Source organism: Salmo trutta, chromosome 30 (genome assembly GCF_901001165.1).
Source record: "Salmo trutta chromosome 30, fSalTru1.1, whole genome shotgun sequence".
NCBI lineage: Eukaryota > Metazoa > Chordata > Actinopteri > Salmoniformes > Salmonidae > Salmo > Salmo trutta.
The window spans coordinates 3,863,251-3,890,319 of NC_042986.1; the positions used below are offsets into that span (position 1 = coordinate 3,863,251).

The 27,069-nt window shown below is 46.1% G+C and overlaps 1 protein-coding gene across 4 annotated transcripts in view; it reads right to left on the bottom strand.

Moving 5' to 3' along the window:
* Positions 1–27,069, bottom strand: part of LOC115168970 (agrin) — a 404,724-nt gene that overhangs the window by 72,251 nt on the left and 305,404 nt on the right. For all 4 annotated transcript variants that reach the window (XM_029724547.1, XM_029724548.1, XM_029724550.1 and 1 more), the window contains 4 exons: positions 21,647–21,790; positions 15,407–15,531; positions 15,118–15,223; positions 7,213–7,614 (listed from right to left, as the gene is read on the bottom strand). In XM_029724547.1, the coding sequence (XP_029580407.1) occupies positions 7,213–7,614; positions 15,118–15,223; positions 15,407–15,531; positions 21,647–21,790 (777 nt within the window). The remainder of the gene's footprint in view (positions 1–7,212; positions 7,615–15,117; positions 15,224–15,406; positions 15,532–21,646; positions 21,791–27,069) is intronic.

The window sequence follows — 27,069 nt, forward strand, 5'->3', positions numbered from 1 at the left end:
TGGAAGGAAGGGAGAGAGGGGAGTCTGGAGAAACAACTCTAGGTCAGGGACTGGAAGGAAGGGAGAGAGGGGAGTCTGGAGAAACAACTCTAGGTCAGGACTGGAAGGAAGGGAGAGAGGGGAGTCTGGAGCAACAACTCTAGGTCAGGGACTGGAAGGAAGGGAGAGAGGGGAGTCTGGAGAAACAACTCTAGGTCAGGGACTGGAAGGAAGGGAGAGAGGGGAGTCTGTGGAGAAACAACTCTAGGTCAGGGACTGGAAGGAAGGGAGAGAGGGGAGTCTGGAGAAACAACTCTAGGTCAGGGACTGGACGGAAGGGAGAGAGGGGAGTCTGGAGAACCAACTCTAGGTCAGGGACTGGAAGGAAGGGAGAGAGGGGAGTCTGTGGAGAAAAACTCTAGGTCAGGGACTGGAAGGAAGGGAGAGAGGGGAGTCTGGAGAACAACTCTAGGTCAGGGACTGGAAGGAAGGGAGAGAGGGGAGTCTGTGGAGAAAACACTCTAGGTCAGGGACTGGAAGGAAGGGAGAGAGGGGAGTCTGGGAGAAACAACTCTAGGTCAGGGACTGGAAGGAAGGAGAGAGGGGAGTCTGGAGAAACAACTCTAGGTCAGGGACTGGAAGGAAGGGAGAGAGGGGAGTCTGGAGAAACAAATCTAGGTCAGGGACTGGAAGGAAGGGAGAGAGGGGAGTCTGTGGAGAAACAACTCTAGGTCAGGACTGGAAGAAGGGAGAGGGGGAGGTCTGTGGAGAAAACAACCTAGGTCAGGGACTGGAAGGAAGGGAGAGAGGGGAGTCTGGAGAAACAACGTCTAGGTCAGGACTGGAAGGAAGGGAGAGGGGAGTCTGTGGGAGAAACAACTCTCGGTCAGGGACTGGAAGGAAGGGAGAGAGGGGAGTCTGGAGAAACAACTCTAGGTCAGGGACTGGAAGGAAGGGAGAGAGGGGAGTCTGTGGAGAAACAACCTCTAGGTCAGGGACTGGAAGGAAGGGAGAGAGGGGAGTTCTGGAGAAACAACTCAGGTCAGGGACTGGAAGGAAGGGAGAGAGGGGAGTCTGGAGAAACAACTCTAGGTTCAGGGACTGGAAGGAAGGGAGGAGAGGGAGTCTGGAGAAACAACTCTAGGTCAGGGACTGGAAGGAAGGGAGAGAGGGGAGTCTGTGGAGAAACAACTCTAGGTCAGGGACTGGAAGGAAGGGAGAGAGGGGAGTCTGTGGAGAAACAACTCTAGGTCAGGGACTGGAAGGAAGGGAGAGAGGGGAGTCTGGAGAAACAACTCTAGGTCAGGGACTGGAAGGAAGGGAGGGAGGGGAGTCTGGAGAAACAACTCTAGGTCAGGGACTGGAAGGAAGGGAGAGAGGGGAGTCTGTGGAGAAACAACTCTAGGTCAGGGACTGGAAGGAAGGGAGAGAGGGGAGTCTGGAGAAACAACTCTAGGTCAGGGACTGGAAGGAAGGGAGAGAGGGGAGTCTGTGGAGAAACAACTCTAGGTCAGGGACTGGAAGGAAGGGAGGGAGGGATGGAGGGGAGTGTTGGCGTCTACAGGGTATCTGTTGGCACATGGATTTACCACAGCGATTGGGTTGGGAGGATGGGGGGGAAGGGAGGTGTGCTACGGCTCAGGGACAATGTATTGCTCCATTGGGAAGCAAACACAGATCTACCCAACCACAACCATCCCCCTGTTTACATACACATACAACTAGACACACAGACACGAAGGAGACCCAGGTCTCCTTGGCAGACAGGCCATGTGCGCCAGGCGTCAGCGAGCGCTCCGGTCCGCTGGTGACAAGAGAATAAATCTGTGAGAGGGAAAAGCGTCAGAGGAAGCGCTGAGGCTCGTGTTCCATCAATTCAGGAGTGTCAAAGCAAGCTGTTGGGTCACAGAGCTTTGGAATGGTAAAAAAAAAGCAGATTGAAAAGGTTTAGTCTACAGGTCTCTGGAGTGTGGTGCTTGGTGGAGTGGTTTAGCTATAAGGCCAGAATACCGTGGAGGGATTTTACTGTGTAGAGTGAGCGTTGTGTTCCATATCACTATGCTGCAATGACAAGGTAAGATAAATTCTTATCAAGCTATCAACTCAGCCTTGAAACAACCCCCCAACATAAGCCAATAATCTCATCACCTTTCTGTTTTCCATTTCTACAAAATCCGTTATGTGGGGAGAGAAATGCTTCAAATATGAAAATAGCTTCTTATTTTGACAGAATGGAGGATACTGTGACAAGTCTTCGTTTGGAATACATTCTTGTATTTCTCTGCTTAACATTTGGATTAAACTGAATGCAAAGGACACTTTGAAAACACACCTCTGTTGTGGTGACATAACATCAGATAATGAATGACATGTATAACATCAAACAATGACATGTTTAAAATGGAAGCATGACATTGTTTGATGTTATACATGTCATTATTATCAGTTTAATCCAAATGCTAGCTAACATTGAACCTGTTTGGTTAACTTTAGCTAGCTATGACAATTGGGATTTAAGTAAATTGTTTAGCAAGCTAGTTAACGTTACATGTCTAAACAAAAGACCCCAAGTTAAAGCTTGCTGTTAGCTAGCTAACGCTAGCGGAGGTTAGATGGCTGGCTTGCTAGCTAACATTGAACATGTTAACATTGAACTAACATTGAACAGTCATCAGCACCATCTGCAGTGCCTCTATTCACACGACTCTCTCTTAACACACACGCCATACATTGCTGCTACTATACATTTTTTTATCCTGCTGCTCAGCCACTTTATCCCTGATTGTATGCTTACAACTATCTCATCTATCACTATCGTTATTGTTCATGTACATACTGTATATTATTTTATTTATTTTGACACTATCTATTTTTGATATTACTACTATGCAAGTAACCATTTGGCTGTACCGTTTACACCTTCTGTAGAGACCCATCCACTTAGCACTGCTAAAGCTAACTCTCTCTCCTCTGCTCTCATCCTTCTAGACCTATCTGCTGCCTTTGATACTGTGAACCATCAGATCCTCCTCTCCACCCTCTCCGAGTTGGGCATCTCCGGCGCGGCTCACTCTTGGATTGCGTCCTACCTGACAGGTCACTCCAACCAGGTGGCGAGAATCCGTCTTCGCACCACGTGCTCTCACCACTGGTGTCCCCCAGGGCTCAGTTCTAGGCCCTCTCCTATTCTCGCTATACACCAAGTCACTTGGCTCTGTCATATCCTCACATGGTCTCTCCTATCATTGCTACGCAGACGACACACAATTAATCTTCTCCTTTCCCCCTTCTGATAACCAGGTGGCGAATCGCATCTCTGCATGTCTGGCAGACATATCAGTGTGGATGACGGATCACCACCTCAAGCTGAACCTCGGCAAGACGGAGCTGCTCTTCCTCCCGGGGAAGGACTGCCTGTTCCATGATCTCGCCATCACGGTTGACAACTCCAACTCCAGTCAAAACCGTTCGCTGCTCTGGCACCCCAATGGTGGAACAAGCTCCCTCACGACGCCAGGACAGCGGAGTCAATCACCACCTTCCGGAGACACCTGAAACCCCACCTCTTTAAGGAATACCTGGGATAGGATAAAGTAATCCTTCTAACCCCCCCCCAAAAAAGATATAGATGTACTATTGTAAAGTGGTTGTTCCACTGGATATCATAAGGTGAATGCACCAATTTGTAAGTCGCTCTGGATAAGAGCGTCTGCTAAATGACGTAAATGTAAATGTAAATGTGTCCTCCTCCCAGAGTGCTAAGAGCCTTGGCGTGACCCTGGACAACGCTCTGTCGTTCTCCGCTAACATCAAGATGGTGACCCAATCCTGTAGGTTCATGCTCTACAACATTCGCAGAGTACGACCCTGCCTTACACAGGAAGCGGCGCAGGTCCTAATCCAGGCACTTGTCATCTCCCGTCTGGATTACTGCAACTCGCTGTTGGCGGGGCTCCCTGCCTGTGCCATTAAACCCCTACAACTCATCCAGAACGCCGCAGCCCGTCTGTTGTTCAACCTTCCTAAGTTCTCTCACGTCACCCCGCTCCTCCGCACACTCCACTGGCTTCCAGTTGAAGCTCGCATCTGCTACAAGACCATGGTGCTTGCCTACGGAGCTGTGAGGGGAACGGCACCTCCGTACCTTCAGGCTCTGATCAGTCCCTACACCCAAACAAGGGCACTGCGTTCATCCACCTCTGGCCTGCTGGCCCCCCTTCCTCTGCGGAAGCACAGTTCCCGCTCAGCCCAGTCAAAACTGTTCACTGCTCTGGCACCCCAATGGTGGAACAAGCTCCCTCACGACGCCAGGACAGCGGAGTCAATCACCACCTTCCGGAGACACCTGAAACCCCACCTCTTTAAGGAATACCTGGGATAGGATAAAGTAATCCTTCTAACCCCCCCAAAAAATATATAGATGTACTACTGTAAAGTGGTTGTTCCACTGGATATCATAAGGTGAATGCACCAATTTGTAAGTCGCTCTGGATAAGAGCGTCTGCTAAATGACGTAAATGTAAATGTAAATGTAGCAAGACTTATCAATATTCATTTTATATATAAATATTTTGCTATGTGTGGTCGTAACATGATTTTGTGACATACCCCACAGACTCACTAAACACAAATGCTTTGTTTGTAAATTATGTCTGAGTGTTGGAGTGTGCCCCTGGTTATCCGTCAATGAAAAAAAAGAAAAGAAATTGGGCCGTCTGGTTTAAGGAATTTGAAATGATTTATACTTTTACTTTTGATACTTAAGTACATTTTAGCAATTCCATTTACTTTTGATACTTAAAACTGAATACTTTTAGACTTTTACTCAAGTAGTATTTTACTGGGTGACTTTTACTTCAGTCATTTTCTATTAAGGTATCTTTACATCTGGACACTTTCTGTTTACCTGGAATTTTTCATTATTGTAGGCTACTACCACTTTTAGTCTTAATCTTTAATACACTACTCACTGTTTAGCACATGACATCACATGTGAATCCTTAAAGAGATGGGTGGGGCTGGCTTAAGAGGGTGGGAACAATGCTGAATGGGTGTAGACAAAGGAGAGCTCTCCAGTAGGTACCAAAAATATTCAAAGGCCTTTTTCGCAAAAGTGTATCAACTTTCGAAGCAGAATTACTTTCCCATTGTTCCTCAAAAATGCAGTATATGATATACCATTTTGTAGCTCTGAGTCTCTTTTTACCAATGTAAAAAACACAAGACCGAATCCAGGCGGTGAGTCACAAATGGTGTATGATGTAGCGATGACGTATCAAACCTTGAGTCAGTTCAGAGACCCATATTCAACCTAGGGATGTGCACGGGGGAAGCCAGAAAAAATAAAGCCCTATTACTTCCTATGTGTTGTGATAATTGGGTTGTTTGCTCTATAACCTGTTAGTTCATATGCCTTGACACCGTGATATACTGTATAGGCCTAAGGCCGAGACAATGAGAAGACATTTATTTCATTACAAAACCGGAGAGCAATCAGTGAAGTCCACAAAACATATTGCATGTAACAAACAGTTACGTGACCTACAGCATGGTCAAGCAAGTTTCCCACATTGTTGGACTACTAAACAACTACTGATTTAGAACTACTGAGAGTTACCGCAAGTCGCAAAGAAAACAGGCGCTTCCTCCAGTATTCCAACATCTAATCATCTATGCTTAGTCTAATACAATGACAACTAAAAGATACCAAAAACTATTTAGTCCAATCAACGTAAGTTAAATATGATATGGCTGTCCATGGTACTGCTAAATGACTAAACATGTAAACATGTACTGATTACTTTGTGTGTGTGTGTTGGTGTGCAATTGGGGAAAAAAACATGTTGACTCAGCCTACTTCTAGAGAAACGGCAATTCCGTCCTCCTCTTTTATGTTGCCTAAATGGTCTATGACTCTGGCATACAGTACACACTTTCAGTTTTTGTTGTCCTAGGCTACTAGGCTAAAATGCTTGCTCGCTAGCGTAACTTCCTTTCATGGGCAACACTGTTGCAGGCCAGCTGGTTAACATTAGCATACTACATCTAGCTACATGTTGAACTTCCATCCTCTCAGGCCAGGGGCACAATGTATTAATTTATATCATTATCGTTAACATTGTACTCAGCTGTTGGTGTTCAGGAGCTTCAATATTTGTCAGGACGAAAAGGAAAATACTTTGTGTGGCTGCGGGAGTTGTACTGAAGACCATTTGGAAAGTGTGGATCAGAATCGCCGTTATTATCATTGGTAGAAGCACAAGCATTTCACTACACTCGCAATAATATCTGTTAACCATGTGTATGTGACCAAATAAATTTGATTTGGTAAGTACGGAGAATTAAGTAAAACAAGTCCAAATCCCTATCTCCATCCATGGCTAATTTAGCTAGTTAGCCACCGGAGGACAATGACACAACGAGATGCAACAATTTAAGTTTCTTTCTGTCAGTGATGTTTGACTTGTGATGTGATTGGTCTGAAGCGAAATCCAAAACTGGCTTCCCTTGACACTTTTTTTGGGTGCGCCAGGACCATCTACAGCTGAGCTCACTCAGCACTGATTGGCTATTATTTTATATATTTTTTATCAAGGGAAGACAAATGCTCGCTGGCTTCCCTTGCATTCAATGCTATGGGCGGCAACAATGTCACACTCTTTTTGAACAGACAGCATCAGATAGATACGCTTCACATACTGTGACAGAGACGCACTGTTTCGTTCACTCGGATGCTTTCTTCAGTGAGATACATTCAGCCTCTTGCTTTTTGAAGGAAATTTATGAAACACAGAGAGACGAAAGATACATTATTTTGTCTGTTTTTTTCCTTGGTACTTTTTTGGGGAAAGCTTGGCTTCCCTTGGCATCCATGAGTACACACCACTAGTAGGCCAATCAAAGTGGCAAAGAGGCTCAATGTGCAGCAAGGGGAGTGAGAGTTCACTCATGCAATGCAGATGGAATAAAATTACGGAATTTCAACATTTGCGAAATGACAAGGAGTAGGCTACAACGAGCAACCAAGAGGTAGCCTGTTTTATCTGAATTGGGTTGGGGAGAAAGCGCAGAATGTGGCCTCAATTAGCCTAGATAGCTATAGACGAATGACACTATTCAAATAGTGAAATGATTTCAAACCCCCATCTGTAATTCAACCCTCCCCTGACCTCTGACCCTTGACCCCCTGTGGAGCAGAATTATGGGTTATGAAGTGAAATAGCTTTGATTTACCAACTGGCTCCTCTCCGCTCGCCTCCAGGACTCCGACGCCGCTACCCTCTTCCACCTCCTCCACCTGGTCGTCTCCGCTGGGCTCACCGCTCCCTGAGTCCTCCAAGGCTATAGGGGAGGAGCCAGGGCTGGTGTGGCTGGGTAGGCGAGGGGTGGTGGAGTGAGGTGGGTGGTGGGGGGTGATGACGGGGTGGTTGGTGGTGAGCGGTCTCTCAGTGGACATGGGGGGCGGCAGGGCCTCCACGAATGAGGCTAGTGGCCCCTCGGTTTCATCATCGTCCCAGGGAGAGTATGATGTGCCATGGCGCGACGACGTAAGCCTGACGTGGGAGGGGGTGGTGGCTTTTGCGTGGGGGGTGGGGGGGTAAGGGGTGGGTCGGCTGGCCGGCTCGGTGATGCTTTCTGCATGGGGAGGGAAGGGAGGAGGAGAGGAAGCAAGGAATGGATGAATGGGTAAGCAAAGATGAAAATCTTTTTTTTATTTTCTTCTCCCTATAGCCCCTATTTCGATTGTACACCTTTACCTCATTCTACTGCTGTACCCCTTATGGTTGTCTTTCATGTTCTGGTCACGTCAGGCACCTGAGCACCCAATACTGACCGACACACAAGAGCAGAGGCCAGACTCATTGCAATATGAAATATACATCTAAAATAGAATTGAAAACCTATGCACATAGGAACGGAAAACCTGGATGAAATCTTTTAACCCCTTATGACTTACGAAGCAAAACACACCATGAAAATAAGAACATCTTACACTGAAGTATGCCAAAGGATGGCATACTGTTGAGTTCAACTGCACTGCAGTCTGTGTACAGAGAAGAATAATGTGCCCTATATAGGGTTAAACTGCACTGCAGTTGCACTGGTGTGTGTGTGTGTGTGTGTTTGTGTCGATGTGTGTGTGTTTGTGAGGCATGTGTGTTTGTTCAGTGTGTCTGTGTGTATATGTGCCGGTGTTGGTGTGTGTCTGTGGGTATGAATTATATATACATATTCAAATGTTGCCCTCCTGTAGCGGAGCTTTAATCACAGACAGTCAAAGCCTCTGGTGATGAATGATTGATATAAATGGGGCAGAAAAAGCAGAGTTTAACTCCGGCTTCAAAGACTCCAGACTCGGCTCACAGCCGCACAAGTATCCGTCAACTCCGCCGCGAATGGCAGCCTTGTCAACACAGTCACACACGCCATCCAAAAAACACTCAGAAATCCTTTCCTTGCCGTCGCCAGATAGAGGGATCCGCTTTTCTTTCAGCAGAAACCAACATTACCCATGCAAGGCCTTGGTACAAAGACAAAAATGTATCGGATAAAACTGATAAAATAGGAGAAAAACTCCTGAGGGAAAGAAGCGAGTCAGGAGCTGGAGGGAAGGGAGACACTTTGTAAAGTGTAGCTGCTAGGATGGCGGCAAACCAGCCAGGCGTCACTTAATACTGACGCTCCTACTTTACCCCAGCCGTTGTGTGTGCAGGGCAAAAGAAAAACCCTCCTACGGTATATTATTTCCATCTTATTGGAATTCGGCTAACATTATGTGTAGGATTTAATTGCACACTAATAATCTCCTATTTGATCGGCAATTACGCTGTGAGGTGTGAAATGTGATACCTTGATGAAGCGCTGGATGTTATCAGCCAGGCAGGCACCCCACTATCTCCCATCCTGCTAGGCTCCAGAGGAGGGGAGGCAGAGGAGCCAGCCTGCAGATACAGTATGTCGGCTTAGCCCAAGGGTGCATCTATCAATCGCTATCGCCGTGTGCGAGGCGGTGGTATACTTTGCTTTTCCTCTTGGCTACACCTGTTACTCAGGTGCTGGGTTACGGCTGGGAGTCCTTCGGCGGCGAACGCTCGAAGAGGGGTAAAATAAAAAAAGAGATATAGAAAGAAAGGGAAGGATGGACAACTGGCAGCGCAGTCAGTTCAGTGGAAGCTTTCCTTAATCAGGTTTAACGCTCCATTTGCTTTTTTTCCGAGAGGCAGGCGGTTATATCGACAGGCGGCGGGGAGAGAAATGATTGTCATCTTCACTTGTCTGTGCTGTGTAGTCATCTTTGAAAGGCGGTTATTAAGATTGTTTGCCATGTCTGCCATGCTCAGTGGGGAGGAGGAATCAGATATATGAAAGTCGACAGAAAAAGGGAAAGAGTAAATGGAAGAGAGGAAGAAAAACGAGCGGGGGAGAAAGAGAGCACGAAAGAGAGAGACATGAAAAGAGGGACGGAGGAAATAAGATGAACAAGTTAAGAAAAAGTGTTCAGGGAAAGTATGAGGATGGAGCGAGAGGCATAAAAGACTAACATTAAGGCAGAAAACTGATGATGCCATATGCTATTGTTCGCTGCCAATTTGCGTCAAACCTACAGGTGTTGACAACATATGGGAGAACCAGGCAATGGCCAATGTCTGGACACGATCGGTGCCAGAAGATCCTCATTCGTTCAAATACCACCCTTTAGGTTTTCCCATGGTTTGCTTCATCTAGCTCTTAGAAGGGCTACATAGCCAGAAGCAGAAATGCTGTGTTGTGTAGAGAAGACTCAAAGTGCTTGTCCCTTAGCATGGGCGGAGAGATGGGTTAGATCACAAGTTCACAGAAGTAGCCATTTGATGTAGTTTCTGCAGAACTTGCTTCAGTGTGAAATGGCATAGGCCTTCAGTAGTGGTTCTGCGCTAGCTATTAGCATTGAAGTTGTTTCTGTAATTTGTATTAAGAGCTGCATCAGATCAGCGGAAGGTGAGGAGCGGTGGCAGGGTGAGGATGTTTGAATGCTAATTTGCACCCAGTCACACGTGAAATGAGCTCGATCTAACCTCCAACCTGGGGACGGCTGAGGAGCTCGCTACCTACGGCGTGACCGCATCTGGGGGAAGAAATTAAACGAACTGCTGTGACAAGTTGTGTTCGTCTGGCTTCCCCTTGGGCTCAAAGAAAGCGAGCGAGAGAGAACTCTTTCTCCCTCCAAATGAAGCCCCACACTAGGTAAGGACTTACATACTACCCATGTCTCCATTGCCAGGCAACAAAGAATGAGTCTGGAGTGAATTTCATTGGTAACCGACGGCGTCAGATCGCTAATCACCAGATCAAGGTGCTGTCTGCCTCTCATATAGCAAATTACTCTTACTCCTGTGCAGGGACGCAACTGGTTTTAGAAGTGGGGGGGGACATAATTATTATATACACTCCAAACAGCCTACCTGACCACTCGGAGGCGACCCGCATGGTCCTAAAGCACACCGTTGCCTCGTTTTGTATCATATTCCAATGATAGAACGGGGGAACAAAAATGCTATTTCAGAATGTCCCCAGTGAAAGTTGCACCCCTGCATGTATGAGGCCGCCACACAGCACTATTTCAGAAGCCTTGGTTAGGGGTTGAGGTGGTGCCTTCGAAGCATTGCACCTACTTCAGGCCTGACAAACTGCACCAAGATCAGCAGGGAAAAGGAAGGTACCCACCAGAGGTCTTCACGGGTTCAACAGACCCTAAATTCTGAGATCCGACCCGGGATCCGAAAAACAAATGATCGTCCCACTAAGTGCAAACCAGATGGGATGGCGTGTCGCTGCAGAATACTGTGGGAGCCATGCTGGTAAAGTGTGCCTTGAATTCTAAATAAATCACCCACAGTGTCACCAGCAAAGCACCCCCACACCATCACACCTCCATGCTTCACGGTGGGTATCACACATGCGGAGCTCATCCATTCACCTACTCTGCATCTCACAAAGACATGGCGGTTGGAACCAAAAATCCCACATTTGGACTCATCAGACCAAAGCACAGATGTTCACCTCTCTAATGTCCATTGCTCATGATTCTTGGCCCAAGCAAGTCTCTTCTTCTTATTGGTGTCCTTTAGTAGTGGTTTATTCGTAGCAATTCGACCATGAAGGCCTGACTCACGCAGTCTCCTCTGTCTGTTACTTAAACTCTATGAAGCATTGATTTGGGCATCAATTTCTGAGGCTGGTAACTCGAATGAACTTATCCTCTGCAGCAGAGGTAACTGGGTCTTCCTTTCCAGTGGCGGTCCTCACGAGAGCCAGTTTCATCATAGCGCTTGATGGTTTTTGCGACTGCACTTGAAGAAACTTTCAAAGTTCTTGACATTTTCCGTATTGACTGACCTTCATGTCTTTAAAGTAATGATGGACTATCGTTTCTCTTTGCTTATTTGAGCTGTTCTTGCCGTAATTTGGACTTGGTCTTTTACCAAATAGGGCTATCTTCTGTATACCACCCCTACCCTGTCACAACACAACTGATTGGCTCAAACGCATTAAGAAGGAAAGAAATTCCACAAATTAACTTTTAACAAAGGCACACCTCTTAATTGAAATGCATTCCAGGTGACTACCTCATGAAGCTGGTTGAGAGAATGCCAAGAGTGTACAAAGCTGTCATCAAGGCAAAGGGTAGCTACTTTGAAGAATCTCAAATATATTTTGATTTGTTTAACACTTTTTTGGTTACTAAATAATTCCATGTGTTATTTCATAGTTTTGATTTCTTCACTATTATCTACAATGTAGAAAATAGTAAAAATAAAGAAAAACCCAGGAATAAGTAGGGGTGTCCAAACTTTTGTTTGGTACTGTATATTATTTAGTATATGTAAAGACAAGATTAAAACAATAATAGTCTGAAGGGTGACAATATTAGCCTATCACTTGTGAATGATATATTATCACATGTGAATGATGCCCAGCGTCAGGCAAGAAATAATGCATTTTTTGTTGACTTTTAAAAAAAATCATTGTCGCACACTTCATGTAGCCTAGCCCATAGGCCTATATGTTTTGATAAGGTTTGATTCACAACTAAAGTGGCCAAATAACTTCTTCAAATTAAGCACATTAATCTGCTTTACAAGGGGTGTAGAACCTAACTGGCATACATAAAGCAGCGTGTGAGTTTCAAGTTTGGGGAAGACCCATTTCACCATAAAAATGCACCTTTATAATAAAAGCATAATCACATTTGCGGTCACTTTTAATAATAGTGTTTTCCCACTAATGGAACATTCGCCCTTATAGCCTACTGCCGTGTGCATTGCTACGCTTATAATGTAAAGAAATAGCCTAATAGTTTATCAACATTTTAAGCTAAACGTTCTGATCTGGTTCGTCAGCCACATTGTGTAAAAACGTTTTTGTTGATGCTAGTGGTTGTATCGATTTGAGATATATCGCATCTCACAACTGTCCCAGACTATGTTTGTAATTTTTCTGGGTGGCCCAGTGAAAGCCCGGACTTGAACCCGATCTAACATCTCTGGAGAGACCTGAAAATAGCTGTCCAAGAAGACTCGAGGGTCTGAATACTTATGTAAATGTGAATTCAGTTTTTTATTTTTAATACATTTGCAAACATTTCTAAAAACCTGTTATGGGGTATTGTGTGTAGATTGATGAGGGAAAAAACTATTTAATTCATTTTAGAATAAGGCTGTAACGTAACAAAATGTGGAAAAAGTCAAGGGGTCTGAATACTTTCCGAATGCACTGTACACACTGTGGGTGTGTATATATATACACTGCTCAAAAAATAAAGGGAACACTAAAATAACACATCTTAGATCTGAATGAATGAAATAATCTTATTAAATACTTTTTTCTTTACATAGTTGAATGTGCTGACAACAAAATCACACAAAAATAATCAATGGAAATCCAATTTATCAACCCATGGAGGTCTGGATTTGGAGTCACACTCAAAATTAAAGTGGAAAACCACACTACAGGCTGATCCAACTTTGATGTAATGTCCTTAAAACAAGTCAAAATGAGGCTCAGTAGTGTGTGTGGCCTCCACGTGCCTGTATGACCTCCCTACAACGCCTGGGCATGCTCCTGATGAGGTGGCGGATGGTCTCCTGAGGGATCTCCTCCCAGACCTGGACTAAAGGATCCGCCAACTCCTGGACAGTCTGTGGTGCAACGTGGCGTTGGTGGATGGAGCGAGACATGATGTCCCAGATGTGCTCAATTGGATTCAGGTCTGGGGAACGAGCGGGACAGTCCATAGCATCAATGCCTTCCTCTTGCAGGAACTGATTTGCCAATCTTGGTGTTCTCTGGCAAATGCCAAACGTCCTGCACGGTGTTGGGCTGTAAGCCAACCCCCACCTGTGGACGTCGTGCCCTCATACCACCCTCATGGAGTCTGTTTCTGACCGTTTGAGCAGACACATGCACATTTGTGGCCTGCTGGAGGTCATTTTGCAGGGCTCTGGCAGTGCTCCTGCCAGAGCCCTGCAAAAGGCGGAGGTAGCGGTCCTGCTGCTGGGTTGTTGCCCTCCTACGGCCTCCTCCACGTATCCTGATGTACTGGCCTGTCTCCTGGTAGCGCCTCCATGCTCTGGACACTACACTGACAGACACAGCAAACCTTCTTGCCACAGCTCGCATTGATGTGCCATCCTGGATGAGCTGCACTACCTGAGCCACTTGTGTGGGTTGTAGACTCCGTTTCATGCTACCACTAGAGTGAAAGCACCGCCAGCATTCAAAAGTGACCAAAACATGAGCCAGGAAGCATAGGAACTGAGAAGTGGTCTGTGGTCCCCACCTGCAGAACCACTCCTTTATTGGGGGTGTCTTGCTAATTGCCTATAATTTCCACCTGTTGTCTATTCCATTTGCACAACAGCATATGACATTTATTGTCAATCAGTGTTCAGTGCTCAAATCTCCGACAGCTGAACCGTGAGGTGGACAATTACTGTTTTAGGAAAGTAAAAACCAAGTAATTGGCTATGAAGTTGTAATTTGTTTCACACCGTTTTTAAGGAAACGTAACTATGGATCATTTGGCCAATAGCCTATCGCTCGTTTATTGAGGTTTCTTTCACTCTGTCTTTCAACTCTCGGATCTGAACGGGTCTCTCGGATCCAAACCAGCACGGGTCCATTGAGGTTCGTATTTCCACGGGCCTTTTCGGAACGGGATTTGACTGTCCTCGGGTCCATTTGGAACAGTTCTCCTTTTATAAAAAATATTAATTTATGCATATCGGGTCAGGTGGGAACGCCACGCATCCATTTCTGAATGGGTCCAACTTTTTTGACCCATTCTACCCACAACCTCTATTCCAAACCAGGTATCAGAAGGTTTACTCTTCCCCCCACCCTCAAGCATCTTGCCAATCGCCCCTCTGATAGCTGAACAGTGGTGCACTCATCCAGTTAAAAGCTGCGAAGGGGATTGCCCACTGAGAATTTGGGAGCTAAACCTCCCTAATCCGCACAGGGGTGCAGGGAATCAAACAGTAAAATGTCAACCCTTTATGGGTGATTCAGTGGCTCAGGCTGCAGCCAAACGGTAGTTTCTCTATCTCCAGGGGAGCATCTTGGGCCCCGTTTCTCTCCCAAGAAATAGTTTTTCCTCTTCCTCGCTCCTCTCTGTCAGCCATCCGAAGCAGGGAGGATGATGGTAAAGACCCTCAGCTGTCGTCGTGTGCGCTCACAGGTATGTTGACAACATGCCAGCTGGTCGTTATTTCCACAAGAAAACTTGTGCTTTACTGCAAATTCTTGGCACATATAGAGCCCACATACACTAAAATACAAACACTTGACGATATCTAGTACAGTCAGTTTCAAAAACGGTTTATTACGGTAATGTGTAAAGTAAAATGTGTATACTTTAAAGTATAGCCATGGAGGCTATCCAAAGACAAACCTTGGTGAAAGACACAGTGAAGCAATACTGCACCAACCACAAAGAGGACACAACCCATACCCTAGTCTCTTGGCTTTGACAAGGAGAGAGAGAGGACAGTTGGTCTTTCCAACGCCTGTGGCGTTATTCATTATCTTTTGATATGGGCCTGACAACAGGAGTTGGACATCCCCTAGTATGATGTATGGAGGCCAGACAGAGCTCACCTGTGCACTGGCCAAAGTGTTCCACTCTGATGTGCTTGTCCCGCCTACAGGAAATGGTGCTCAGCTGGCACTGGTCAGCGTAGGTCACCCCATCAGAGCCACACACCTGCTCAGGAAAAAAAATGGAAACAGGCTAGGATCACAACTTGTTAACTCTATGCCTGATTACTACTGACCACTTTAGGCCGATCACAATCTCAGCAGTTCCAGATAAAGTGTTCTGGATTCTGTGATGAATTTCTGACAGTATAGACTGATGGGTCATAGAGAAGATAATGTAAAGGCTCACCTTGGTCTTGTTCTTCTCGTCACAGTCGGACGAGGGGCATTCACAGTAGGCTTGGCCATTGACCTCAACACAAGACGCGCCAAACTTGCAGTCCAGCTCATTACATGAGGTTGGGGCATCAGCACCTGGGATGGGAATGAAGGGGTTAAAATCAACTCATGGGTCAATGGATACCATCACTGTCCATCATATGAATGTGTATTCCTGGTCCAAATCATGATGCTGACATTAGCATGTGAGCTTGGTACTTTGAACTGCTCTGAACCCTAGTTGATAATCACCATAATAATTTATATGCATAGTACTACTTCCACATACAGGGAGGTCCAAAAATAATGGGACAACTGTTGTTGTTTTGGCTCTGTACTTCAGCCCTTTGGATTTGAAGTGATACAATGACTATGAGGTTAAGGTGCAGACTATCAGCTTTAATTTGAGGGTATTTTCATTAGCAATTACAGCACTTTTTGTACATAGTACCCCCATTTCAGAGGACCAAAAGTATTGGGGCAAATTCAGTTATATGTTTATTAAAGTAGTAAAAAAAAATTATTTGGTCCAATATTCATAGCACGTAATGACTACATCAAGCTTGTGACTTTTTACACATTTGTTGGATGCAGTTTGTTTTGGTTGTGTTTCAGATTATTTTGTGCCCAATACAAATGAATTATGTATTGTGTCAATTTGGAGTCACTTTTATTGTAAATAAGAATAGAATATGCATTAATGTGGATCTACCATGATCACGGATAGTCCTGAATGAATCATCAATAATGATGAGTGAGAAAGTTGCATACGCACAAATGTCATACCCCCCCAAAAATGCTAACCTCCCCTGTGAAAAGTTAGCATGTCTTGGGGGTATGATATAAAATGCTAACCTCTCCTGTGAAAAGTTAGCATGTCTTGGGGGTATGATATAAAATGCTAACCTCCCCTGTAAAAAGTTAGCATGTCTTGGGGGTATGATATAAAATGCTAACCTCCCCTCTGAAAAGTTAGCATGTCTTGGGGGTATGATATAAAATGCTAACCTCCCCTGTGAAAAGTTAGCATGTCTTTGGGGTATGATATAGAATGCTAACCTCCCCTGTGAAAAGTTAGCATGTCTTGGGGGTATGATATAAAATGCTAACCTCCCCTGTGACAAGTTAGCATGTCTTTGGGGTATGATATAAAATGCTAACCTCCCCTGTGAAAAGTTAGCATGTTTTTGGGGTACGATATAAAATGCTAACCTCCCCTGTATGATATAAAATGCTAACCTCCCCTGTGAAAAGTTAGCATGTCTTGGGGGTATGATATAAAATGCTAACCTCCCCTGTGAAAAGTTAGCATGTCTTTGGGGTATGATAAAATGCTAACCTCCCCTGTGACAAGTTAGCATGTCTTTGGGGTATGATATAAAATGCTAACCTCCCCTGTGAAAAGTTAGCATGTTTTTGGGGTACGATATAAAATGCTAACCTCCCCTGTATGATATAAAATGCTAAACTCCCGTGTGAAAAGTTAGCATGTCTTGGGGGAATGATATTTCTGTGTCTGTAACTTTCTCACTTACAGCCAAATCCAGTGCTGGAGTACAGAGCCAAAACAACAAAACATTTGTCACTGTCCCAATACTCTTGGAGTTCACTGTATAGAAACATGAGTAGGTTATGCAGATGAAATATTGTTATGCTTTCCATACGCGATTATATTAATAATGAATCTTTAGTATAAAGTAAATATGTGGACTCTTTTCAAGACAATAAAAAAAGGATTTTATCTCATTCTGTCATGTTTTTTGGTTCAGGCGCCTACACAGCACTGATCACTGGTACTTTGACCAAGGAACCTGTTTGAAGCAACCACTGGTTTGCCTCAGCAGTAACAACAGGGGCTTGTGCTAAGAATCATTGCCATGAACCCCTGAGGCATCAAGTGTGGGCTCTCCTCTCTGCGCTGACCTTACCGTGGTGCAGAGAGCCTCCTCTCGGCTTTCATGTGCTGCCCCCCCCACCCCACTTTGTGCTGGGACTATTAACTTCATTAAGCACTTGACTTCCTGTCAATAGCTGCCGGTGGGTCTTAACGAGACAGTGCCCGGATAACACAGCGGGAGCTTACCTTCCCTCTCATCAACTGGAGTTGTGTGTATTCATTAGGTTAGATTGCCATTCATCCAGACATTAGAATGGAGGGCTAAATTAATGGATACATTTCCCAAATATTGTATTAAGTACACCCATCTAGTACCAAGTCGGACTCCCCTTTGATTTCAGAACAGCCTGAATTATTTGGGGAATGGATTCTACAAAGTGTGGCATTCAAACATTGCTCATTTCATATCAAGAGACCTAACGTGTGCCAGGAAAACATTCCTCACACCATTGTAACCACCAGCCTGTACATCAGGCAGGATGGAGCCATGGACTCATGCTGCTTACACCAAATTCTGACTCTGCCATCAGCATGACACAACAGGAACTGGGATTCGTCAGACCAGGCAATGTTTTTTCACTCCTAAATTGTCCAGTGTTGGCGATCTTGTCACGGCTGTTTGAAGGAGCGGACCAAAATGCAGCGTGTTCGTAGTTCCACATATTTATTAAATGTGAAACTGAATGCAATACACTTAAATACTTGAATATACAAAAACAACAAACCGTGACGCAGAGAGGAAAACACAATACTCAAAAGATAATAACCCACAAACAACAATGAGAAAAAACCCTACTTAAATATGATCTCTAACCAGAGGCAATGAGGATCAGCTGCCTCCAATTAGAGATCAACCCTAAACAATCCCAACATATAAATAGAAAACTAGAACTAAACATAGAAATAGAAAACATAGAACAACCCAAAACACCCCCTGTCACGCCCTGCCCTATTCTACAATAGAAAATTACATCTTACGAGGGTCAGGACGTGACAGTACCCCCCCCCAAAGGTGCAGACTCCAAATGCAAAAAACAAAACAAAAAAAACAACCACAAAACACAAAGGGAGGGTAGGGTGGGTGACTAATGTCTATGGCGGCGGCTCTGGTTCCGGGCGTAGTACCCCCACCGCCCGCTGATCCCCCCGCTTCTGTATGTCCGGAGGAACCAGACCATGGATCATCGCCGGAGGCTTCGGATTGCCAACCGCCGCTGAAGGCTCTGGGTTGCAGGCCGCCGCTGAAGGCTCTGGGTTGCAGACCACCGCTGAAGGCTCTGGGCTGCAGACCGTCACTGGAGGCTCCGGGCTGAGGAGCGTCGCTGGAGGCTCCGGGCTGAGGAGCGTCGCTGGAGGCTCCGGGCTGAGGAGCGTCGCTGGAGGCTCCGGACTAGGGATGCGCACTGGAGGCTCCGGACTAGGGATGGGCACTTGAGGTCCGATTCGTGGGACTGGCATAGGTGGCACCAGACTGGTAACACGCACCTCAGGTCGAGTGCGGGGAGCAGGCACAGGACGTACTGGGTTATGGAGGCGCACTGGAGGGAGAGTGCGAGGAGCAGGAATCGGTCTCACCGGACTGGGGAGACGCACTAAGGGCCGAGTGCTCACAGCAGGCACTGGCTGTACCGGGTTATGGCTGCGCCCTGGAGGAATAGTGCGAGGAGCAGGCACAGGACGTACTGGACTATGGAGGCGCACTGGAGGGAGAGTGCGAGGAGCAGGCACAGGACGTACTGGGCCGCGGATGCGCACTGGAGGTCTGAAGCGTATGGCTTGCACAACACGCCCTGGCTGGATGCTCAACTCAGCTCGACAACTGCAGGGTGCGGGCACAGATCGCACCGGCCTGTGAAGGCGCCCTCACGACACAGTGCGCATCACCGCACAACACGGTGCCTGCCCCGTCACTTGCTCCCCACAGTAAGCATGGGTAGTTGGCTCAGGTCTCAAACCTGACTCCGCCAATCTCTCCGTGTGCCCCCCCCACTCACATTTTTGGGGTGGCTGCCTCTCGCACTTGCGTCGTGGCTTGTAAAGCGCCTCATAGTAACGCCGCTCTGCCTTCGCTGCCTCAAGTTCCTCCTTTGGTCGGCGATATTCCCCAGCCTGACTCCAGGGTCCTTTCCCGTCCAGAATTTCCTCCCATGTCCATCTCTCCTGCTGCTCCTTTCCACGCTGCTTGGTCCTTTGGTGGTGGGTTATTCTGTCACGGCTGTTTGAAGGAGCGGACCAAAATGCAGCGTGTTCGTAGTTCCACATATTTATTAAACGTGAAACTGAATGCAATACACTTAAATACTTGAATATACAAAAACAACAAACTGTGACGCAGAGAGTAGAACACACTACTCAAAAGATAATAACCCACAAACAACAATGAGAAAAACCCCTACTTAAATATGAACTCTAATCAGAGGCAATGAGGATCAGCTGCCTCCAATTAGAGATCAACCCCAAACAATCCCAACATAGAAATAAAAAACTAGAACTAAACATAGAAATAGAAAACATAGAACAACCCAAAACACCCCCTGTCACACCCTGCCCTATTCTACTATAGAAAATGACATCTCACTAGGGTCAGGACGTGACAGATCTTGTGCCCACTGGAGCCGCTTCTTCTGCTTTTTAGCTGACAGGGGTGGAAACCTCTGCTGCATTATAGCCCATCCGTGACAAGGACCGACGAGTTGTGCGTTCCGAGATGCTGTTCTGCACACCACTGTTGTACTGCACCCTTATTTACCTGTTTGTGACCTGCCTGTTAGCTTGCACGATTCTTGCCATTCTTCATCTACCTCTCTCATCAATGAGCTGTTTTCACCCACAGGACTGCCGCTGACTGGATGTTTTTTTGTTTGTCCTACCTTTTTCTGTAAACCCTAGACACTGGGGCCTCCCGAGTGGCACAGTGGTATAAGGCACTGCATCGCAGTGCTAGCTGTGCCACTAGAGATCCTGGTTCGAGTCCAGGATCTGTCGCAGCCAGCCGTGACCGGGAGACCCAAGGGGCAGCGCACAATTGGCCCAGCGTCGTCCGGGTTAGGGGAGGGTTTGGCGGGCAGGGATGTTCTTGTCCCATCGCGCACTAGCGACTCCTGTGGCAGGCCGGGCGCAATGCACACTGACACGGTCGCCAGGTGTATGGTGTTTCCTCTGACACATTGGTGCGGCTGGCTTCCGTGTTAAGCGGGCATTGTGTCAAGAAGCAGTGCAGCTTGGCTGGGTTGTGTTTCGGAGGACGCATGGCTCTCGACCTTTGCCTCTCCTGAGTCCGTACGGGAGTTGCAGGGATGGGACAAGACTGTAACTACAAACTGGATACCATGAAATTGGGGAGAAAAAAGGATAAAAAAAATAAAACCCGCACTGTCGTGCGTGAAAAACCCAGGAGGACGGACGTTTCTGAGGTACTGGAACCGGCGCACCTGACTCAATGTCTGTAGGAGCAAACCATTTTTGTGAATGGGGTTGTGTACTTAATAAACTGAGTATTAGTGCTTAACATGATATTTCCCATTCTGATTTGTTTTTTCTTCAAATAACAGAATGAAAAATTACAGCTACAACAGCAGCCATTGTTGTCAAAGTCTCCAGCCACCCTAGTCATAGACTGTTCTCTCTGCTACTGCACGGCAAGCGGTACCGGAGCGCCAAGTCTAGGTCCAAGAGGCTTCTAAACAGCTTCTACCCCCAAGCCATAACATTCAGACTCCTAAACATCTAATCAAATGGCTACCAAGACTATTTGCATTGCCTCCCCCCTCCCTATTTTACTCCGCTGCTACTCTCTGTTGTCATCATCTATGCATAGTCACTTTAATAACTCTACCTACATGTACATATTACCTCAATTACCTAGACTAACCCGTGCCCCCGCACATTGACTCTGTACCGGTACCCCCCTGTATATAGTCTCACTATTGTTATTTTACTGCTGCTTTTTAATTACTTGTTCATTTTATTTATTCATTTGTAAAAAAAAATGTTTTACTGCATTGTTGGTTAGGGGCTCGTAAGTAAGCATTTCACTGTAAGGTCTACACCTGTTGTATTCGGCGCATGTGACTAATACAATTTGATTTGATTTTTATTGTACTTCAGCCGCTTCAGTTTCTGCTACTTCTTAATGCTGATAAAACAGGTGGCTTAGAGAAAAAGCCATTGAGTTCATGATTTCACTTCTGCAGGGCCGCTCCCTGGATGAGAGGAGTTACAGGGACGAGACGAGAGCCGAGGGGTTGCCATGCTCTGTCGGTGGCACGGTGAGTTAGCAGGTGGCGCACGTCAGTCAGCAGGGGCTCCCCGTACCTGTGTCGCAGCCGCTTCTGCCCATCTTACTGCCATCGGGGCACACATTGCATTTCATGCCTTTCACTCCAGTCTTGCAGGAGCACAGACCTGACATCTGCTCGCAGTCGTCCCTCACCGAGCCCACTGCGTCGCAGTTACACGCTGGAACACCGAGGGAGAGAAAGAAAGAGAGGAAGGGAGATATAAATAGGGAGAAGGAGGGAATGGAGGAAGAGAGACAGGGAGAGAGATGGAAACAAAAGGGTAAGTGGTACTTAATGACATACAGTGAATAACAATCCACCTGTTCACCACAATGCAATATAAAGAATATTGATTATCCAGCTTAACTCTTTCCCTAAAACTCCTCAAGATTTTATTCTATTGGGCTTTTCAGTTCAGAACTAGACTTAATCTATGTCATAGAAACCAGCCCCTCACACACACACACACTCAGGCCGCCTCAGAAGTGACCCCTAGGTTGATGTAAATCTTAGCGCCTCGGTGTCGGGGACTGGAGTCAGGGATAGTTCAGGCAGAGGCCAGCCAGAGTCCTGAGGCAAGAGGGTAGATGGGCCAATAAGATCACAGAGCGCCTCCAGGCCCCAAGGAACAACATCAACCCCATCAAACCCCATCATGTTCCTGGAATCAATGTTTTCCCCCCTGCTGAACTCTGTACTGATGTGTGTACTGTTCGCTTGTCCGTGGGTAAACCTCACAGGTCAGGCTACAGCGGAGACGGATAAAAGCTCCTGCTGTGGACTAAATAGCTCAGCGGGTCTTCTACTGTATTGCCAAGAACTCTTTTCACAAGTAGGATAGTATTCAAAAAGGATTATGGACACACAGCCACACAAAGGAATTGAGTCAATGTCAAGTGCAGTTGTGTGACAGCTTTGACAAAACTCTGATTCTTGGGTCTCTGTTTTTTTCTTTCAAGAGGTTATATTATGTAAATCTAGTCATTTTTCTTCCTATGACCTCCTTGGCTGCAACAATAAGCATTCATTTTTCAACTTAATCTCTTTACAGCCAAGTGCTACACTTAACTAATATAACATATAATATATGCCATTAAGAAGCAGCTTTTATCCAAAGCGTCTTACAGAAGGGCATGCACACATTTATGTATTGCTGGCCGCAGCGGGAGCCAATGATCCTTGAATTACAAGCACCATAGTCTTGTAACTGTACGACACAGGAACATTGCTTCATTTGAGCTGGATCTTGCCGGAAGAGGATCCAGCACCTCACCGTTTTGGACTGTTTCATTAAGGATCCTATTTGGCCAGATCCGGTACCTTTCGTGGCTTGAAAAATAATTGTAACTTTTTGCAATGTAAACATGTTGATAAAAGCGTTCAAAGTTAATTTGAGTTTCCTCAATATTCTAAGAGTTGATTCCGGCTTATGGTTTGCGCAACACTGCAACCAACACTGAACCAAAATATAAACGCAACATGGAACAATTTCAAAACATTTACTGAAGAGGCTTCCCGAGTGGACCACTGCATCACAGTACTAGCTCTGCCACTAGAGATTCTGGGTTCGAGTCCAGGCTCTGTCGCAGCCGGCCACGACCGGGAGACCCATAGGGCGGCGCACAATTGGCCCAGTGTCGTCCGGGTTAGGGGAGGGTTTGGCCGGCAGGGATGTTCTTGTCTTATCACTCACTAGTGACTCCTGTGGCGTGCTGGGCGCAGTGCACGCTGACACGGTCGCCAGGTGCATGGTGTTTCCTCCAACACATTGGTGCGACTGGCTTCCGGGTTAAGTGGGCATTGTGTCAAGAAGCAGTGCAACTTGGTTGGGTTGTGTTTCGGAGGACGCACGGCCTCTCGATCTTAGGCTCTCCCGAGTCCGTACGGGAGTTGCAGCGATGGGACAAGACTGTAACTACCAATTGGATACCATGAAATTGGGGAGAGAATCTGTTAAAAATATATATATATTTTTACTTACAGTTCATAGAAGGAAATCAGTCAATTTAAATAAATTCATTAGGCCCTAACCTATGGGTTTCACATGACTGGAAATACAGATATGCATCTGTTGGTCACATATACAGTCAATCAATCAAATGTATTTATAAAGCCCTTCTGACATCAGCTGATGTCACAAAGTGCTGCACAGAAACCCAGCCTAAAACCCCAAACAGCAAGCAATGCAGGTGTAGAAGCACGGTGGCTAGGAAAAACTCCCTAGAAAGGCCGGAACCTAGGAAGAAACCTAGAGAGGAACCAGGCTATGAGGGGTGGCCAGTCCTCTTCTGGCTGTGCCGGGTGGAGATTATCACAGAACATGGCCAAGATGTTCAAATGTTCATAGATGACCAGCAGGGTCAAATAATAATAATCACAGTGGTAGTAGAGGGTGCAACAGGTCAGCACCTCAGGACTAAATGTCAGTTGGCTTTTCATAGCCGATCATTCAGAGTATCTCTACCGCTCCTGCTATCTCTAGAGAGTTGAAAACAGCAGGTCTGGGACAAGGTAGCACGTCCGGTAAACAGGTCAGGGTTCCATAGCCATAGGCAGAACCGTTGAAACTGGAGCAGCAGTACGACCAGGTGGACTGGGGACAGCAAGGAGTCATCAGGCCAGGTAGTCCTGAGGCATGGTCCTAGGGCTCAGGTCCTCCCAGAGAGAGACAAAAAAAAGAGAGAAAAAGAGAGAGAGAGAGAGAGAGTTAGAGAGAGCATACTTAAATTCACACAGGACACCAGATAAGACAGGAGAAATATTCCAGATATAACAGACTGACCATAGCCCCCCGTGCCTTTGGAAAGTATTCAGACCCATGACTTTTTCCCCATTTTGTTAGGTTACAGCCTTAACCTAAAATGTATTAAATCTACACACATAATGACAAAGCAAAATCAGGTTGACATTTACATAAGCATTCAGACCCTTTACTCAGTACTTTGTTGACGCACCTTTGGCAGCAGTTACAGCATAGAGTCTTCTTGGGTATCACGCTACAAGCTTGGCACACCTGTATTTGGGGAGTTTCTCCCATTCTTCTCTGCAGATCCTCTTAAGCTTTTTCAGGTTGGATTGGGGAGAGTCACTGCACAGCTATTTTCAGGTCATTCCAGAGATGTTCGATCGGGTTCAAGTCCGGGCTCTAGCTGGGCCACTCAAGGACATTCAGCCACTCCTGCATTGTCTTGGCTGCGTGCTTAGGGTCTCGTTGTCCCGTTGGAAGATTAACCTTCACCCCAGTCTGAGGTCCTGAGTGCTCTGGAGCAGGTTTTCATCAAGGATTACATTTACATTTAAGTCATTTAGCAGACGCTCTTATCCAGAGTGACTTACAAATTGGTGCATTCACCTTATGATATCCAGTGGAACAACCACTTTACAATAGTGCATCTAAATATTTTAAGGGGGGGGGGGGTTAGAAGGATTACTTTATCCTATCCCAGGTATTCCTTAAAGATTAAGGATCTCTCTGTACTTTGTTCCGTTCATCTTTCCCTCGATCCTGACTAGTCTCCCAGTCCCTGCCGCTGAAAAACATCCCCACAGCATGATTCTGCCAACACCATGCTTCACTGTAGGGATGATGCCAAGTTTCCTCCAGATGTGACGCTTGGTTTCATCAGACCAGAGAATCTTGTTTCTCATCGTCTGAGAGTCTTTAGGTGCCTTTTGGCAAACTCCAAGCGGGCTGTCATGTGCCTTTTACTGAGGAGTGGCTTTCGTCTGGTCACACTACCATAAAGGCCTGATTGGTGGAGTGCTACAGAGACGGTTGTCTTTCTAGATGGTTCTCAGAGTGACCATCGGGTTCTTGGTCAACTCCCTGACCAAGCCCTTCTCACCCGATTGTTCAGTTTGGCCGAGCGGCCAGCTCTAGGAAGTGTCTTGGTGGTACCAAACTTCTTCAATTTAAGAATGATGGAGGCCACTGTGTTCTTGGGGACCTTGAATGCTGCAGACCTTTTTTGGTACCCTTCCCCAGATATGTGCCTCGACACAATCCTGTGTCGGAGCTCTGCGGAAAATTCCTTCGACCTCATGGCTTGGTTTGTGTTCTGACATGCACTGTCAACTGTTGGACCTAATATAAACAGGTGTGTGCCTTTCTAAATCATGTCCAATCAATTGAATTTACCACATGTGGACTCCAATGAAGTTGTAGAAACATCTCAAGGATGATCAATGAATACAGGATGCACCTGAGCTCAATTTCGAGTCTTATAGCAAAGGGTTCGAATACTTATGTAAATAAGGTATTTCTGTTTTTTATTTGTAATACATTTTCCAACATTTCTAAAAAACTGTTCACTTGTCATTACGGGATATTGTGTGTAGATTGCTGAGGATATTTACATTATTTAATCCATTTTAGAAAAAGGCTGTAATGTAACAAAATGTGAAAAAAGTGAAGGGGTCTGAATACTTTCCGAATGCACCATACCTTAAAAAAAAGGTCGGGGTGTGGATCAGAAAACCAGTCAGTATCTGGTGTGACCACCATTTGCCTCATGCAGCATGACACTTCTCCTTTGCATAGATTTGATCAGGCTGTTGATTGTGGCCTGTGGAATGTTGTCCCACCTCTTCAATGGCTGTGTGAAGTTGCTGGATATTGACATGAACTGGAACATGCTGTCATACATGTCGATCCAGAGCAAGGCCAGGGAAGAACTGGGACATTTTCAGTTTCCAGGAATTGTGTACAGATCCTTGCGACATGGGGCCGTGCATTATCATGCTGAAAGACGAGATGATGGCGGCTGTCACGTCCTGACCCTTGTAAGAGCTCATTTTCCACAGTAGAATGGTCAGGGCGTGACAGGTGGGTGTTTTTGGGTGGTTTTGGTTTTCTGTTTCTATGTGGGGTGTTCTAGATTTCTATTTCTATGTTTTTGTTTTCTATGTTTTGGCCAGGTATGGTTTCCAATCAGAGGCAGCTGTCTATCGTTGTCTCTGATTGGAAGCCATACTTAGGCAGCCTGTTTTTCATGTGTGGGTGTGGGTAGTTGTTTTCCGTTTAGTCAAGTGTACCTTACGGAACTGTTGTCGGTCGTTTGTTGTTTTGTTGAAGTGTTTTTCATTAAAGAAAAGAATGAGCACTATACACGCTGCGCCTTTAGACGACCCACGTCTCCTTTAGACGACCCACGTTACAGCGGCTGATGAATGGCATGACAATGGGCCTCAGATTCTCGTCATGGTATCTCTGTGCATTCAAATTGTTTTTGTTGTCCGCAGCTTTTGCCTGCCCATACCATAACCCCACCATGTGGCACTCTGTACACAACGTTGACACAACGTTGACCGCTCCCCCACACAACACCATACACGCCGTCTGCCATCTGCATGGAACAGTTGAAACCAGGATTCACCCGGTGAGGAGCACACTACTCCAGAGTGCCAGTTGTCATCGAAGGTGAGCATTTGCCCACTAAAGTCGGTTACGACGTCGAA